General features: G+C 36.8%; 1 protein-coding gene across 7 annotated transcripts in view; it reads left to right on the top strand.

The window, feature by feature from the left end:
* NUMB (NUMB endocytic adaptor protein) overlaps positions 1–19349 on the top strand; it is a 147248-nt gene that overhangs the window by 95647 nt on the left and 32252 nt on the right. For 5 of the 7 annotated variants that reach the window (XM_004612293.2, XM_055130737.1, XM_055130739.1 and 2 more), the window contains 2 exons: positions 6128–6202; positions 12582–12614. In XM_004612293.2, coding sequence (XP_004612350.1) covers positions 6128–6202; positions 12582–12614 — 108 coding nt within the window. The remainder of the gene's footprint in view (positions 1–6127; positions 6203–12581; positions 12615–19349) is intronic. The other 2 variants (XM_055130738.1, XM_004612296.2) reach the window with 1 other exon arrangement.

The raw sequence follows: 19349 nt of genomic DNA on the forward strand, positions 1-19349 counted from the left end.
AGTTTTTATATGATCCAATGAATTTACTTCCTATCACTGTCATCCACCGGAAGAGCCCAAAAATGATGTTTTGAAAAGATATTTGCACTCCTGTGTTCATCATAACACTATAATAGCTAAGATCTGGAAACAGTCCTTTTTTATTTAATTTTGCTTTTTGGATCACACCTGGTGATGTACAGGGGTTACTCCTGGCTCTGTACTCAGGAGTCATCCCTGGTAGTGCTCAGGGGACAATATGGGATGCTGGGAATCGAATCCGGGTCAGCTGCGTGCAAGGCAAACGCCCTACCTGCTGTGCTATTGCTCTAGCCCCTGGAAACAGCCTTAATTTCCCCAAACAGGTGGGTGGATAAAGAAATTGTGGTATATATACAAATTAAATATGATCTAGCTATTAAAAGAAAGGATGAAATTCTGCAATTTGCTACTACAGGGATAGAACTAGAGGATGTCATAATAAGTGAAGTCAGTCAGAGGGGAAAGAACATATTCAAAATGATCTCTCGTGTGAAGAGTATTAAGAAACATAGGAAGGGATTAAAAAACAATCAGTAATAGTTCCTGAGGGTTGGCCTGTAGAACTCTGTTTGCTAAGCAGTGGTGGTGGGAGATGGGAGTGGACCTCAAGACATTGGTGGAGGGATGCTGACTCTATGGTAGTGAGAATGGTTTGGGAACATTGTATGCCTGAAATACTTAACATTGTCAGCCACAGTGCTTAAATGAAAATTGAAAAGGTCGAAACAAAACAAAACACCCACTATAAAAACAACAGCACCAAACTCTCCACCCCCACCAAAAAAAACGGCACCTGGGGGATAGTACAACTGGGGTGCTTGCCCTGCCTATAACTAACCTAGGTTCAATCCCTGGCATTGCATTTCTTCCTTCAAACCCCTCAAGGAGTGATCCTTGACCATAAAGCCAGGAGTAAGTCCATAGCACAACAGGATAGAGTCTCACCCCCCATCTGCCCAAAAAAAACCCTTGCACTATATATTTGTGAAGAATGAGGTCAAACATTTTGTTTTGATGCTGTTACAAATGACATCTCTTAAAATTTTATATTCTGTTTTGTTGTTAATAGAGACATGTAGTTCTATGTTAAAAACATATATAGTGGCTTTGCTAAACTTATCTTTTGGAGAGGCAGCCCCAAGCAATGCTTTAGGGCACCTTGAGCAACACCTGATATTACTGGGTCAGCCAGATCAGATGTTAGTACTTGACCAGTTAGGCTAGATGGTTTAACTCCAGCAGCCATGTAGTGCCACTTAGACCCAGAAGTTCTGGGGCTACCAGGAAAGACCATGCCCAGATATGCTATGGGTTAAGAGAATCAAACTCAGGGATCAAGCATATAAAGCATGTGCTCCAACCATGTCTATTTTAGCCATAGCTGGTGGTGCTAGGAGTACTCCTAGCTCAGTCTGGGGGTTTCTTCCAGCAGAACTCAGGGTCATTTCATTATGGCGATTGAACACAGGCTTTCCATATGCAAAAATTTCTTTCTTGGAATGTCCTTTCAGTCTTTGTATAAAGGATCCAGGCAAGATTGCCGCTTTCTTTGGGGGTTTTGGGCCACATGGATGATAGCCAGGGCTTAATCTTGGGATTAATCAGGGATCGCTCCTGATGGGGCTCCTGTTGCTGCTGGTAATTGAACCCTGGTTGGTTGCATGTGGGACAAGCGCCTTACCTGCTGTTCTAACTCGGTGGCCCCAGATTGCAGTTTTGTCAAGGTTCTGTTTATCCATTGTTTACTTCCATTCCTAGGATATTCTTCTGGTGTTCCAATCGAACAGCAGATTGGAAACCCATTTCTCTATTTGCTTTTTGGGTAGTTGTGAACACTTAACTCCTTACCCCTTAGTAAGTTAAATTCTGTTGAACATATTCCTCCGTTTCCTTTACTTTCTGTTAATTAATAGTTTTAGTATTTGATAATTAGATCATTGATAGACACCTGAAATCTTATTTGAAGATAAGCTTTTGCATCTCTTGAGTTTTCTTTTCAGACTTTGTGATTAGATATAATGTATGTGCTTGGACCTTACAATTTGTCCAGATGTTATTGTACTACAAATTAACAGTTAATAAACAACCTATTTTTATTTTATTTTTCTATTCTTTTTTGACTAAAGTTCCCAAACTTCGATAATCATATTTTACAAATCTACATCCTACAGTTACCATAATATAAGTTATGTATATATGAAAATATATCTAACAGCTTCTTAAAACTTATTATTATGTCACTCTTTGTAAATGCTGCAAACTGCTGACACTACATTCTCTCACATCAGAGCTCTGCATTCTCATGGATAACATTACCCAACCAAGGAGGGAATCTGCTTTTCAAATAATTTTTTTTCAAGAAGAGGAAAATGACTCAATTCATTCAAGAATGAAATTCCACACACTAGTTTTTCCAAAGTACATTTTTGTGAATAAAAGTCTCTTACTTAGAGGAAGTTTTGAGAAAGCTGATAAAAGAAGTCTCATTGTCAAATATTTTAGCCATTAAAGCATTATTCAGCTACAGTTCTTTAGTGAGTTAGTGTCTCAAAGAAGAAATCTCTTTAATAATGTTTATTTCAAATAGCTTGCTTTTCTTTTAATCTGATAAAATACATGGCAGATTTTTATCTTCGCGTTTCTAAAATAGATTATATATCTAAGAGACAGTCTTCTTATGAGTAATTTGCTTTTTTCCCACCAAGTCTCCTCCACCTTTTTTGGCTGAAAAATGCTCTATGTAACTAGTTGAATTGATACTGTAATGAAATAAAATCTCTTAGAAACACTTTGAAACCTGTACTTATTCAGTACCAAAATATTACAGAGATCATCAGAATTTCTATGATTTTACTTTAATATAAAAATGAAAACAGATTAAGTAATGTTGGAGTAGTACTAGAAATGAGCATTAGAAACAAAAAATAGAAAATACATGTGATATTAAAGTTAGATATATAATACTAAAGATATGAAAATGGGGAGCCAGAGAGATAGTGTCGGCAATGAGTCTCTTGTCTTGCAGGAAACTCACCAGAGTTTGTTCTCCAGCATCACACATGGTCTCCCAAGCACCACCAGGATTGATCTCTCATCGTGGAGCCAGGATTAGCCCCTGAGCAATAACAGGGATGACCCCAAAACCCAAAATTCAGTTTTAAAGCTCCTAATTTTTTTAATTATGAAACTAGACTCAATTAAGCAAAGAAATTGTGAGGCTCACTGGGATGGCTCAATGACAAAAGTACCTGCCTTAAAAGTGCGATCTTTAGTACCTCCCACACATGCCAGTCATCGGCCCCAACTCTGCTAACTGTTGCTACAGCACAGTTGTGATTTTCACAGCACTCTAGCCAAGTGTGTGTTAGCATCGCAGCTGAAGTGTGCAAGCCCTGTAAGCGCCACAACTAAATATGTGACCATAAGTACAGCTACTGCAAGCAAGTGTGTGAGAATCACAGTAACCCCTGAGTGTAGTACCTCCTGAATGTGCAGGAGTCCAATAACCAAAGAAGTGTGACACCCTGACCCATGCCCCCCCACCCCTGGAAAGCACTGTTGGCCAGACCTGTGAGCCCTGGTGAGCACCACAGTCAAGCATGTGTTCACCCGCAGCCACCACAGCAACAATAGCAAAGGGAAGGGTGAGGGTAAGCTGTGTGGATACTGTATAGTTTATGCTGATAACAGTTAAATTTTTTTAGATTTAAGAATGTTCCAGGAAAAAGTTAATTCTAGTAAAGAATTAACTAAAGTAGCAAGAGAAAAGTTTAAATAGACTATGAGAGAACCTGTAGAGAAAGTTGCTTAAATCTAGAGTAGTGCTGGGGATACAGCTTAGTGGTAGAGTACGCGCTTTGCCTGTATAATCCCTGGGGTCAATTCCTGACACAACGAGTCCCAAAATCCAAATTCCCTCCACAAAAAGAATGCACATGGATAGAATTAATGGTCTTTGATGGTGGATTTGGTTATGGGCCAGGATCAGAACCCCATGCTTGGCTGATCTGTTGTTGCACAAAATTTCTGACTAATCCGTTGCATCATATAAATTCTAGTTTTACTCTGTTGGTGGCTTTGTGAATGACAGTCTCCATTACACAGACTCAGTGGAACACCAGGGAACTACCAGATGTGTACTATTCGTGGTGGGTGATAGCTTTCTTGAAGATAATTGAAAGGTTCATTGAGTTCCTTTACTTTTTGGACAGAGAAATTAATAATATATTATTGATCTTTTATTTTTTTATTTTATTTTTATAAAGTTGTTCACAATAATTTATTGCATTTAATATTCCAACACCAGTCCCACTGATTACACCTTCGCACCACCATATTTTGAGTGTTGCCACCCCAACACCAAAGCCTGCCTCCAAAGCAGGACCTAAATAATTTATTTTAGTATTGCTTGTTATGAATAATCTGATAAAAACGATCCGAAAAGTTTCCTAAGAGGATAGTGTTTGAAGATTGTTGTATTTCACCCTGAAGCCATTAAGCCCTTGTATAAGAGATTACTAACATGTTGTTAAAGGGTGAGCCTTGTGTTTTAATACCTACATATATATTTTTTTCTGAGATTGGTTACATTCTACTTTACACCCCATTAAATGTGGTTTGCTACTCTTGGTACATCAGTGGTGTCAAGTATAAGATGTCCACTCCAGGAATTCTAAAATTTTGATGGGGTGATATAGCTGGAGTTAAACTTTTAACTAGTTGGAGACTTTGGGGTCTGGATACATCTCTGCGGCATGTTGCTCTTGTGTTGTCATGTTGCTCTTTTTCTGGGAGATTTATTTGTGAGTCTCTAGGTCATGGCTGTTAATGAGCTTATATGGCACCAAAGGCATTTCGTGGATGTGACTGCCAGGCTACCGGAAGCACAAGGAGATGGGGGGGTGTTGTTCATTCCCAGTTCTGTGCAAGCCTGGAGATTTCAGTCGAAAATCCTGAATACCTGGGTTTTACAGCAGATTCACTTATTGATGAGGCTCATCTGAGCCTGTGGAGATCGGCTGTGAGCATGGTGGTAATTGAATTCTGGAGTTTTTTCGCTGCTGGGACTCTATTGGAGCAGGTAGGGGGCTTCACCCACCTTCCTCAGGGTTCCCCCAATCAAGCTGCCTGGTTTGAAGTCTGGAGGCATCTCTGCGGCATGCTCTCGTGTTGCTCTCTTCTGAGAGATTTATTTGTGAGTCTCTCTTATGGAACTTTTTTTTTTTTTTTTTTTTTGCTTTTTGGGTCACACCTGGCGATGCACAGGGGTTACTCCTGGATCTGCACTCAGGAATCACGCCTGGCGGTGCTCAGGGGTCTAAATGGGATGCTGGGTCGGCCACGTGCAAGGCAAACACCCTACCTGCTGTGCTATTGCTCCAGCGCCTTATTCAACTTTTAAAGAGTGATTTTTTTTCCAGTTTCATTACCATATAATTAACGTAAGCAGAGTGATTTAAAAGGCCTGTCATCACTTAGAAGCTGAAAAAATGCAGCTTTAGAGAATTTGAATGTAATGTCTATTTCAATAGAATCTGGTGAAAAGTAACAAGAACTCTGTTATTTCTGCATGTAAATTCAGTTTAAACATCTAAAACTAGTTTGTTGCACCACCAGACACTTGACATTTCTGACAACCTGTAATGTTGAGTTAAAGTTTTCTAACTTAATAGAAAAAAAGAGATAAAAGTAATGACTGAGTCTGGAATCTATCTTAAAATTATTACTATTTGTATTGAACTGATTGTTGATACTTGCACACTTGATTATAGTGCACCAGAAATCACACGCTTTGTTATGGCACTGAGGATTCCATATGGCAGTGAGGCCAGGATCATACCTCTTAACAAGGTGTGGGGATCAAACCTAACGGCCTCATACCACAGGATAGAAACTCTGCCACTGAGCCATTACCCCAGAGAACATTATTCTAGGTCTCATTCATATTAGGACACTGAGGCTAAGTAAAATAATATCTTAACTCTTCTTAAGTAGCTGGGAATTTTTTTAGTAAAAAGTTGTATATTCCATTTCCTACCATCTAATTTCTACTATATAGTAGCTAATCATTAAACATAATAATAGTTTTTTGTTTTTATTTCTGCAGTACCTAGGCCATGTAGAAGTTGATGAGTCAAGAGGAATGCACATCTGTGAAGATGCTGTAAAAAGATTGAAAGCTGTATGTATTTAATTGTTACTTGTTGATTTATATGCTAAAAATAATCTTTAAAAATTTTCTTGTTGACTTATTGTGACCAACTATCCAGTCACTACAGTGTTTCTTTAAAGATAAAAGGCAAAACACAGAGACTCACTAATAACTTTGTTAATCTCATCTTATTCATTAAAAGGTATAAATTCAAATGACCAACATCTTCAATTTAGGTGAAACATTATTCAAATAATTGTTTTTATTCAGAACCCATATTATATAAGTGGCATGAATTTATAAATGAATTTTAAAAACAACATAGTAAAACTCGTACAGTTAATATCTTAGCTGTGATCACTGGGTTATAAGTACTAATTTTAAACTTCCCACAGGGAAAAGCTTTTCAGGAAAAAACAAAGCAGAAGCAAAGAAACATAATGGCTGGTGAAGTTTGTTTACATTTTGGGGGGAATTTCTTGGTATTTTCTTTCTACACTGCTAATGTAAACAGCATATTTTCTTTTTCCAAACTCATATTTGAAATGGAGAATATTTTTTTTTCAGGAAAATGTTCACTTTTGCCAATTATGCCATAGACACATCACAGGCACATACCTGTGTATTTAGTGAAAGGGGAGAATGAGTTCAAAGTTCATAGAGCTTCAGTTTAAAGTGTTTATTTCACATTTGGGGTAGATTTGAAAAACATTTCATAAACTCTGATAGCCCTCTTCACAACCTTCTTTCTCTCCAGTGTGTGGCCTTTTCCCCCTTTGCATTACTTCTGCATGCCCTTGCCCCAGCAGCATTAAGTACTTGTTGCTTTGGGTTTGCTGATATGGCAAGCTGCCACAAGTTCGCCTACTAAGTGCTTTTCCCCCCTCATTTTGCTTAATAATTAAAATTGTTCTTCTTGGTACAATTTGTATGACCTCTTATCTATAATTCCACAAAGTAAAAGATAAAAATTAAGGAAACAACAGAGAGGAAGATCTGATTTTGAAACAAATGCCCGGATCTATTTTCTAAGGGAAAAGGGGAGGAAAAGAACTGATTCTCTTATGCAAAGATAAAAAAAAATAAGTGTAGGTTCAGAGAGAGAGCTCAGTGGCAAAGTGTATGCCTGATGAGCATGCAGCCTGGGTTCAGTTCCCAGCCACATAAAACAAAATGTGTGTGTGTGTGTGTGTGTGTGTGTGTGTGTGTGTGTGTGTGTGTACCTCTCAGCGCACATGTGACCATCCTTTATCTTGGATTTTGGTCATTTTGAATTTTAAAAAATTCTTTGAAATTAAAATTTTTAATTCTTTTAAGTTAAACAATTTCTGATTCTAAAACTAACCCTTTTCTAGTCTGTCTGTGCTCTCCAGTTAATTATTATTAATCTTAATGGGACATATTAATACTTATTTAAAACTAATTTAGAGATTTGCTATTCTGGCTGAATATATTTTCAGTTAAATTACAATCTCATGAACAGCTTTGTAATGCTGTATCTCATGGTGATTTAATAACATAAAAAATATTTTAAAAAATTGCCATCTTGGGGCTGGAGCAATAGCATAGCAGGTAGGGCGTTTGCCTTGCATGCAGCGGACCCGGGTTTGATTCCCAGCATCCCATATGGTCCCCTGAGCACCGCCAGGGGTAATTCCTGAGTGCAGAGCCAGGAGTAAATTCTGTACATCATTGGGTATAACCCAAAAAGAAAAAAAAAATTGCCATCTCAAATAGTACAGTTTTCCAAGATCTATCAATTTAGTCTGTTCTTTAACAAAATAATTCTGTTTAGAGAAAGTTTAACTAAGAATATTTTAAAATATTGCAGTGATTTGCCTTACTAGACAAATGTTCTACAACATTACAAGACTAATGACTAAGAAAAAGATAAATCAATGAGCAGACTAGATAGATCTGAAACAAACTATAAAGTTATTAAAGTCTTAGAGCAACCCTTCAGAAAGTTATTCAGGGGCCGGAAAAATAGTACAGTGGGGAGAACACTTAGTATATAGCATGGCCAATCTGGCTTCCAGCACCCCATGTGGTTCCCGAATCCACCAGGAGTGATCCCTGAGCACAGAGCCAGGAATAAGCCCTAAGAATCTCCAGATGTGCCCCCCAAACAAACAAAAAGTCTTCTAATTCAATTAGTATAGCCTCATGTTCTAAGAAAGAATGGTTAAATTTGCCAGAAGTTAGTAAGAAATGGTTTTTAGTTGTTGAACACATAATTAGTGCTCATCACTGTCTAGTTTCTTTCCTAACCAACTTTTAACTGAAAATACCATATGTGAGTGTGTATGTATAAAGCAAATGAACAGCCAGCCTACAGAGTAGCAAGAGATGTGAATCTAATGGTCCCAGAGTCACCTGACACCCCCACCAAATATGCCTAGTGTTAAAAGAAGGTGGTTGGGAATATTGTTTAGCTATTAACCTTTAATTTTTTACAATGAAGATCTTGAACCATCAGCATGGTTATCTGAGTTATAGAGCTGTTTACTAAAATTTTATGAATATTTTCTTTATCAAAAGTAACAATGAAATCACCATTAAAACAGTCATTCTGGGGCTGAGGAGATGCTCAAGTGGTAGAGCGTATACCTACCATACTCATAGACTTAAGTTCCATTTCTAGAGCATCATAGCCCTGCAAGCACTGCCATGGAGCACTGCCAGAAGTGATTCCCATAAAAATTTTTTATTTTAATCCTGTGTCTATAACAATGTCTGTTATATAGTAGCCACTCAGAATATATATTGGAATGATTACACAAAAAGTAATTCAGCCCTTAATATTTGGTCAGATTGCTTTTCATGATAATCATCATAATCATTTCATAGGTTTAATACTTTAAAGTAAAAAGTTTTAAAGATATGAGACCACTGTATCTTGTAAAGCATTTTTATTTTTCTGTCTTTTATGACTAATGAAAATTTATATATTGATTGCTTTTCTGGATGTACCTAAACATTTTAATATTGGGAGAAAATTTGACTATTTCAGAACTTTTCATTTAAGTTCTTTAAAATTTTTCTGACATCCCATATTCAGAATACTTGGAGCAAATGTTATATGTCATTTTACATAAGCAAATGTGCTAATTAAAAATGACATTTAATTTTGGAATAACAGGTCAATTTTCTGTTATTATCCTCATTGAAACTTCCTCTTAAAGATATCCTTTCTAATTCTGTGCAGAGAAGGTTTCAGAAAGTTGGAAGTCTTCAGGATATTATTCTTACAGATCATTGTAGTCTATAAAAATTCATGACTTTTGTCTTTTCATGTTATTACTATACAGAAATTTCTAGTTGGCCTTTTTCCTCCCTCACCAAGCACTAATCTGACAACTATCTATAATGTGTTTTGCTGGATACTTACATTGTGCCAAAACTGTTTTGGGAGGTGGTTGTTGTTTGTTTGCTTTTAATTTCTATTGTCAAAGCTTCCTCTAAGAGTTTGAAATAAATGGAAGCAAATGTAAAAGTGCACAAACCTTCAGGAGATTAAAGAAGAAATAGCATGTCAGTGGAACTGGCTTGAAAGCCAAAGTTTTCAAATCCAAGGAATTTTACAGGGTTGGAAAATAACTCAAAGATCTGGAGTACATTCTTTGCTTGGTGGAGCCCCAGTTTTGGCCCACAGCACCTTATGGTCCCCTGAACACCACTGGGATTGTCCCCTCTCCAGCTGAAAAGAGTTCTTTAGCTCATATATGCAAGTTAAGTAACAGACATCTAGAATCTATCACCTGAACCTTTAGTTAGTCTTTTAACTAAAAGGTAACATGCTGGTTAGTGCTTTTTACATTTATGGGCAATTAAGAAAGCAGAATGATTTCCAAGTATCATATTTTACTCTTCAAAGTGATTTTCTTCAGTATAGGAATGTTTTTTTCTGATGTTGAACCACACCTAGTGGTGCTGGGATGCCATTCCAACATGGTGCTTTGGTCACTCCTGGTGGTGCTCAGGGGAGGGGACCAGGCAGTGCCAAGGATCAAGCCTGAGTCTCCTGCATGCAAAGCATGAACTCAGTCTGATGAGCTCTCTCAGGTTCCAGGATTAATTTAATTTCACTTAGAAATTATCTGCATACTTAATTCAAGGTAGTATTTTAAATATATGCTTCTTAGAGCATAAATGTTCATTTTTAAAGAAATTTTTATTTTGTGTGTAAAATTACAGCTGTTTTCAGCTCAAGTTACCCACTTTGGAGTTTAGACTATATAGAATTTTCAGTGTCTTTATGGCATCATATATTGTAGAATAAAAAATATTTCATTTCTATTTCATAAAAAGTGTATTGGATCTTTGATTATCTTGCTTGATGGTGATCCAATATCCTCTTCCTTTTAGAAGGTCTCTTCTTTCCAGTATCTTTGTAAATGTCTCCCTCCCTGTCTTGGTTTTAGATTAGTTTCATTTATACTAGCAGTTTCTAATATGTTGAGTTTTTATTCACTATTTGATATATTTGTTTTAATGTATGTTCTTGTTTTAGCAGGTAAAAGAATCATTTAATCTTTTTAAAATATTAATATTTTTCTCTAATCTAATAACTATCTTTTATGCATTTTACATACCAACTTTTTTCATTAACATCTGAGGTCTTTTTTACAATAAAAGAAGGCAAACTCCTGTTTAACAAGAGCTTTTCTGGGATCTAAATTAAATATTAACAGACTTCCTTCCCTCACCTCCCAATCCCTAAAGAGTGGTAAATCTTTTAACTTTGGCTGCATCCTTAAAAACTGATAGTTACTTACAACCTAACAAAACTAGGGTCGCCAAACTTGGCAGCAGAAACAAGCTGTCTTATTTCTGTAATAAATATTCCAGTATAAATACATTTTTCAGTATAAATACATTTTTTCCCACTGAAGTTCAAAATATTTTGTGACAGTTTTTGATACTATTTTTGACTTTCAGATTTTAGAATAAAATAGTGTTTGAGAATATTGAATGAGTTTACAATTTGAGAGAATCATATTTCTGTATAGTTATGTTTCTCTGAACATTTACATTCTGAAAAGTGTAGTTCAGCCAAAACCAGAAAATAAAATGCTTGCTCGATTGAGTTAAAATCAATCTGTATTGCTTTAGTTCTTCAGATTTTAAATATGCAATTTTCAAAGTTAGTATATGATTTTAAAATGCTGGCAGGTGATATGTGAAGTTGCTCAAGACTAGAGTACATGCCTTGAATTCAGGAGATCCGTAGTTTGATCCCTGTCATCACATGGTCTTTTGAGTACTTCCTGGTTAAATGCTGGTGCCCCCTAGCACCACAGAGCCCAAGAACACTGCATCCTTGGCATTACTACAGGTCCACACACCCTGAGGACGCCTCCCCCTAAACAAAAATTGGTGCTGCAACCATAGATACTCTTTTTCTCTTAACTACATAGTTTCAGGATTGCTTGTGTAATGTCAGTGTATGTTTCCTGATTTTAAAAGGGTAGTATTTAAAACTAAATAAAACCCAATTCCTTACATTTTATTTGTTGTCCACAATGTGGTTTGGGTCTCGGATATTTTTGTGTCCTCAGCTTCAGTGAGAGCATTAGTATTAGGTTCTTTATGGATTATTTATTTTATATTTGGAATGGAACATACCAATTACTTTTGCATAATTATTGTGGAATTGATTAGCACATATATGCAGTTTATATGAACGCATTAAGTAAGGATTCCTTAAGTGATATCATGAACTCAGTGAACTCAGCATGGACCCATGTCCATGTAGAACAGGGGACCCCTTCCAGCAATTCTTGGCCAACCATGTCAGTGGTTCAATTCAAAGGCCCAGGGAAGTAGTGCTACTTGAACCCTGTGGTGCTGGATGATGCTCAGACAACCGCATAGTTGTGGGGATAACCCCTGTACTCTTTCTCTGGCCCTGGATGTATTATGTTTCATGAGTGTTGTCATTTGGATGTAGACTTTTTTTAACTGATAACTTTCACATAATTGACCACTTTCTTTAAATTGGAAATGTATGTGGAACGAGTCTTTTACTACTCAATATCACAGAATTTTAAATGCAAATTTCACCAAATCATTCTGTCCTGATTTTTGTCTCTGCTGCCAAATTTGGATAATTTGTTTTAAAAGTAGTAAACAGAATATAAACTGACCAGTTGCCCTGCATGGATACTGGTTCTGATGTCTTCTCATTCTTTCTATGAATTCTTAGGCCATACAGTGTGTTTCCTACATTTTCATGCACCCTTCCTATTTCCCTGTCACTCCTGGTATGGATAACTCCTTAAAACGCTCACTCCCTCCCTTCTCCCACTTTCTCCTTTACCAACTTCTGTATGTGCTTATTGGTGTGAAACCTTGGGACATTTAGCCATACAATAATAGCACTCGACTTGTCCCCCTGTTCCTCCAGGAAAGGAAGTTCTTCAAAGGCTTCTTTGGAAAAGTAAGTTTGATGCCACATTCATGCTTGCTTTATAAGGAGTTACACCCCTAGTATAGCATCGACATATTTTTTTTTTAAGGACAACTTTCAGTTCTGTATAATATAGGAATTGCTTTGTGTATGAAAATAAATGAATTGGAAAGTTTCTATGGCATTACTACCTTGTGTGTTTTCTTGAGTAAATATAATTCATAGGAACATTCAAGAAATAAATCAAGTAGGTTAAAAAGGAATATCTCCTCAAGACCTGATGTCAAATTAATTTTGATCTTGCAAAACTGATAAGCTTATTTGCTTATTTTTAACAAATAGATATTGCATAACCAATATTGATAGAGGAGTAGAAAAAAATATTAAAGGAAAATTAAGGGTAACCCAGTTTTTACATTCAGTACAGATACCTTTTTTTCAATTTAAGTTAATTTTTAGGTGATGAAAGTACTAACACATAAACTTAAATTTGGGGATTTTTAGATAACTCTGCTAATATAAGAAACCTATTTATCTACCAGTTATCTGTGATGTGGAATGAACATCAGATGTTTTTCACATAATAATTATTAATGTTCTTAGAATTAGTAACTTATAGGGTGAGACTACTCGAATAGTTAAATGCATTCCTAACATCTTTGTATCATTTTGTGTTCAAATTATTTAACTTTGGGTAAATGCTACAAAAGAATTCAAACTGAGATAATATAAGAGAAAAACTCCTGTCATTGGATAGCTAAATCTAAATTACATAAGGTTTATGTGATTATAAAAATCAGATCACAGTTTTTCTTCAGGTGGATTTGTCACTTTGGGAATTTGTGTTAAAGAGCAGATAGTTTTTATTTCCTTGTGATTTAAATATTTTAGTTTTAACTCATTCTTACATGTTCTTATTTGGAATCTAACTTTCAATCACTTTTATAACAATGTAAACAAATTGAAGACTATCACACTGAGTAGTTTTGTTCAGTTACTGATGTCAGTATGAAAAGAAAAGTCAAATAATTTTATCCATTTATAAAAAAATAAATTTTAGTAAGCATTATGGGTCTCAGTTAAACTAAAAGGTTCATAGACTGTGGGACCTATATCTAGAAAGAGTTAATTCTATATATATTAGCATCAATATAAATAGGCATTGTAGTTGTTAAGGAAACTTTTACGAAATCTTTATTTTTTTCCCAAATAGAATTTCTTAGAGCAATTTCATATACTACCACAATTACTGTCTGTGTTTAAGCAATCCGCTTGTAACATATCTACCATAGTTAGAACAGCCTTATCTGGACAGGGATATGACTCAGTAGTAAAGTGCTGGTCTTGCATGTGTGAGGCCATGGGTTCAATCCCTGGCACTGTACAGTAGTCTCAACTTGTGAAGGTTAGGATGTAGAAAACATGCTTTGAAGAACTGGAGTGATAGTACAGTGGGTAAGCACTTGCTTTGCATGTGTCCAACCCAGCTTCAACCCCCGGCACCCCATATGGTCCCCTGAGCACCACCAGGAGTGATCCCTGAGTGCAGAGCCAAGAGTAATTCCTGAGTGCAGAGCCCTGAACATCACCAAGTGTGGCCCAAAACTCTCTCACACACATACATATGTGTTCGTATATGTGTGTATATGTACATATATACACATATACATGTGTACACACATATATGTGTGTATATATACACATTATACATTATATATGTACATATACATATATGTACATTCTTTGATTAATCAGGGAAGCATGTTAAATGTATTTTAGTGGTTATAACCTAGGGTTAAAGAGCAAAGATACTATATTCACGTGTATCATTGTTGCAGATTTTATCTCCTTCCTCCCTTATCAAGTTGGATTAGACTATTATGTGAAGCACTTTCATCCTCACCATCCGCTTCAGTTTTTTATTTTGGCATTGTGAATTACAGTACGGTTAATAGTAGTAATGCTTCTGGTATGTAGTTTTCTAATAGCATACCCATTATTATCATGTCAGTGTCTCTCTACCACTAGAACCCTTTCCACACCAGCCCCATCCCTCAGCAAACTCGGTTCAGTTCAGAGTCTGTTACCATTCACCGTCTTTTATTCTCTTATTATATTTCTTTATGCTACACTTTTTTAAAAATTCCAGTATTACTGGGGGGGATGGTACCAATAATTATGCAGTGACAATTATGCAATGAAAGATATTAACCTTCACTTAAAAATTAATTCCAAGTCAGCATAATTAACAGCTGTTATAACAAGCACATGATGATGTTGTAGTTACAGTGTAGCTGAACTGAGTAGTATTGTGCCTTGTATTTATTTATTTGGGTTTTGAGCCACACCCAGTGGTGCTCAAGGGCTACTCCCAGGCTCAGTGCTTGGGAGTCTTTCCTTGTGGTACTCAGGGAGCCATTTAGTCCCAGGGATGGAACCTAGGGTCAAGCACACAGTGCATTCGCTCCAGTCCAGTGACCTATCTCCCCAGTCCCAATACTGTGCTGCTTACCTGTTTTTCACTTCATTTTGTTACATAATGAATTTATATGACATGAAAAAATTATGAATCATCTCACTTAATTCTTACCATAGCTTTGGAATTATTACTCTGCCTGTTTTCTAGTGTGAAAGCAATAATTTACAGGGATCGAATGACTTGCCTGAATTCACAGAAGTGATAGAAACTAGACTTTGAGCCAACTTATTTCTAGAGTCACACTTAAAATCACTGCTATATAATCACCCTCACTATATATATGTATATATATATATATATATGTATATATGAAGGTTTGGGGGGGCCATACCCAACAATGCCCAGAGGTTATTCCTGGCTCTGCACTCAGGAATTACTCATGGTGATGCAAGATTTAATCTTAAAGAATGCTAGTAAAGGAGAAGTTTCTTGGAAACTCACTTTTCCTTTCTAACTTCTTAAAAAGTAGTAATTTGGGGGTAGAGAGATAATTCAATGGAATGAGCATAGGCTTTCCATGCAGGAGGACCGAGTTTTATTCTTGGAATTACATGTTCCCCTAAGCTCTTCTAGATGATTCTAAACACCACCATGTGTGAATCAAATAAAAAGAGAAAAATAAAATATAGCAATGTAGGAGATGGAGAGATAACTCAAAAAAGGCTGACGCATATGGTGGCATGCATAGTGAAGTCCTGAGTTCTTTCCCAGATGCCAGCATGATGTCCCATGCCCCATCAGGTTGTGGCACTGGTGGCCTCCAGGATGCTGGTCCCAAGTAGCATGACATCTGGGCCAGAGCCACTCGGCCCAGCCAAGAGTGGCTCCAGGGGCCCTGAGCATCACTGGGAAAGCCACCCCCTCCTCACCCCAGAGTAGTAATTTAACTTTGTGTTTTATCTTAAGTCAACTTTTTTGATAAGTTAAAGTATCAAAGAATCTTTCTCAGTTGTTGAGACTGATAACTATTTGGAGGAATTTAAATCACACTAGTGAATTTCTTAAAAGATGCTGAGATCCAACAATGCCATCCATGAACAATGTGACTATCAGAACTTTTTTGTTATGTTACCAAAGGGAGAAACAGATTTACAGCAGGGTGACTTCCCATCTTACTACATATTATTTTAAATTACAATAAAAGGGAAAACAAAGGGAGGTTCTCACCAGAAATGAAATGAAAATTTTACTTTTAAATGAGAAAATTTTCTTAATTTAGAGCTTTGAGCATCTCTCAAGTTACCACTCTTCAGCTCATTTTCACATCAGTCTATAAGATCAGCTTATTGGCTGATAAAAGATTTGGTTTGTTAAATTTGCTGAGTCAGTTGAGGTTTGGTTAAAAGCTGAAATAAAGAATCTTATAGGACAGTCTAAGTATATGATAGGGAGCTTCTGTCCATTACAGGTCTTCATAAAGGCCAGCCAACATGCCTGCCTGCCTTCCTGCCACAGCCAGCTGTACTCAGGGATCATTCCTGGTGGGTGCAGGGGGACCATATGGGGAGCCAGGGATCAAACCTGGATTGGCCATGTGAAAGGCAAGCACCCTACCTGCTGTACTGTCACTTTGGCCCCAAAGTTGACTTTTTTTATTCTTCATGAACATCTTCTAAGATTTAATAGTCCATGATAAAGAAAATTTAAAGATACCAAGAAGTGTTTGCAGTAAACTCTCTCTTTTGAATAAAAGAAAATAGAAGGACTAATTTTGGATTATTTGAAGTTTTTAATCTCAGCCAAGAGGATGACTTCCTGTTTTCCTTAAGTTTCCTCCTAGATCTTACTACCCAGTAACTTTCCTATTCCTGCAGTACTTACAGGTTCCTCTCAAAACTTCAACAGCAGGAAGCTAATTTACCTGGATCTATTACTGGACTATGTTATTAACCTGATGAAAGCTTACACATATCTTAAAATAGAAGGGAAAAGAGCTGAGAAATAACTTTTTCCAAATGAGCTATACTTAATTGCTTTTTGTCCTAGGAAAACCAAAAATGCACTCAGCACTTCAGAAATTATTCTACATAGTTCACCAGACAAATAACTCTATTACAGAGTAATTGCATGGCACTTAATATTTGAAGATTTTATAATGTTAAGATATTTGAGGACCCCCATGAGCAAAAGTAAATCTCTATTCCCGTTTCATGGAAACTGAACATAAATATAAAACGTCCTTAGGCCTCTTAAAGTTACTTGTTTTTCTATAGAGCTTTATAATTTATTATGTGCTTTGACCTATTTTCTGCTGCTTGACAGCTTAGGGATTTAGATAGGATAATTTATCCTAGTTTCACAAATGCATAAACATGCTCAAAGAGGCCACCCAGCTAGTAGGAAATGGTAATGTATATGTCTTACTAATAGAAACTAAGGTTTCTGATATTAATAACCCAAAACTAAGATTTTATGGAACCTGGTACAGATTTCTTCCACCTACCCCATATAAATGTTCTCTCATGGGAAGGTGTTGTCATCTGCTTCTCTTGCGTATGCTAAAGTATACAGGATGAAGTATCTAGCACAGACGATACTAGAGTGCTGCCCACAAATGTGTTGTATGGCCTGCGCATAGCTGGTCAGTGTTTCAAACATTGACTGCTTTCACATTAAAGCTGGGAAATGAGAATAAGAATGAGAAGGACTGGCTACAGCAATGTGGCAGTACTGGTGAACTGAGGCATATTCCCTTTTGCCCTTGGTTGCCCATTTAGCAGAAACCCTGCAACTCATTGTCCTCACACTCATCCTGCTTCATTTATTCTGTTGCCCATTTTTCATTTTGTAGGCATTTGAATTTGTGAATTCCCCCTCCCTGGGCTATTATGTCATCTAAATTTTATTTTCCTTTGGGATAACAACTTCCTAACTGTGTCTTTATAAATAAATAGAACACCAAAAATATTACCACATCTATCCTAACAGATTGTTTTAATGTACTGCTAAATCTTCCCCCCCTCAATTTTTGTACTTATAAAATGACACCCATTATAAATGGTTAAGTTTTTTGAGAAATCCTGGTTAAAAAGTACTGTGTGGTTGTATTGTTTTCACCTAATTAATCAAAATAAAAACTTCCATAGTATTTATACCTGCATTCATAAATTATATTCACAACAACTGTGTTGTGGGAGATTTCTCAAATCAATCCTCTATGCTTATCTTCATTCTGGTTCTTTTCTTTTTTTTTTTTTCTTTTTGGGTCACATCCGGCGATGCTCAGAGGTTACTCCTGGCTCTGCACTCAGGAATTACCCCTGGCGGTGCTCAGGGGACCATATGGGATGCTTGGAATCAAACCTGGGTCGGCCACGTGCAAGGCAAACGCCCTACCCGCTGTGCTATCGCGCCAGCCCCTATTCTGGTTCTTTTCTTTAAAAGAGAAAATATCTGCCACCTATTTTCACTTTTCTTCCTTTTTCCTCTTAAATTTCCATACGCTTTTCTTTTTGTATTTTGCCTTCTCTCTTTTTTTTTTTTTTTTTCACTTTTTGGGTCACACCCAGCGATGCTTAGGGGTTACTCCTGGTTCTGCACTCAGGAATTACTCCTGGTGGTGCTCAGGAGACCATATGGGATGCCGGAGATTGAATCCTGGTCAGCCTCATGCAAGGCAAACGCCCTCCCTGCTGTGCTATCACTCCAGCTTCGTATTTTAATAAATGTATCTTCAGAATTTATTTTTCTTTTTGTCTAAAACATGCTGGGGATTGTGCTAGTTTGTAGCTAGCTAGAAAGATTAACAAGATATTCACTGTTGTTCTGGTGTTTGTTTTATCCCATTTACTTTTTTTTTTTTAATTTGCTGTGCTGGAATCTCACTCACATCTCCAGTGTGCAGACAGGCACCATATCATTGAGCCACATTCACAGCAGCTCTTTGTTTTTAGATGATGATTTGACACCTTATTTTTCTTCAAGCCTCTAGAATTTCTAACTCACTCTTTTCACTCGTTTTGAAAAAAAAAAAACTTGTTATTGAAAAAAAAAATTGGAACTTAGTTCATTGCTAACTTTCCCTTTCTCTTCTACTTTCCTACTTTATCTACAGTAAACTTTTCTACTTTGAAAAAAAAATGGAGGGGGCTGGAGAGATAGCACAGCGGGTAGGGCGTTTGCCTTGCATGCGGCCGGCCCGGGTTCAAATCCCAGCATCCCATATGTTCCCCTGAGCACGGCCAGGGGTAATTCCTGAGTGCAGAGCCAGGAGTAACCCCTGTGCATCGCCAGGTGTGACCCAAAAAGCAAAAAAAAAAAAAGAAAAAGAAAAAAAAATGGAGTCA

Source organism: Sorex araneus, chromosome 3 (assembly GCF_027595985.1).
Source record: "Sorex araneus isolate mSorAra2 chromosome 3, mSorAra2.pri, whole genome shotgun sequence".
In the NCBI taxonomy this organism is placed as follows: domain Eukaryota; kingdom Metazoa; phylum Chordata; class Mammalia; order Eulipotyphla; family Soricidae; genus Sorex; species Sorex araneus.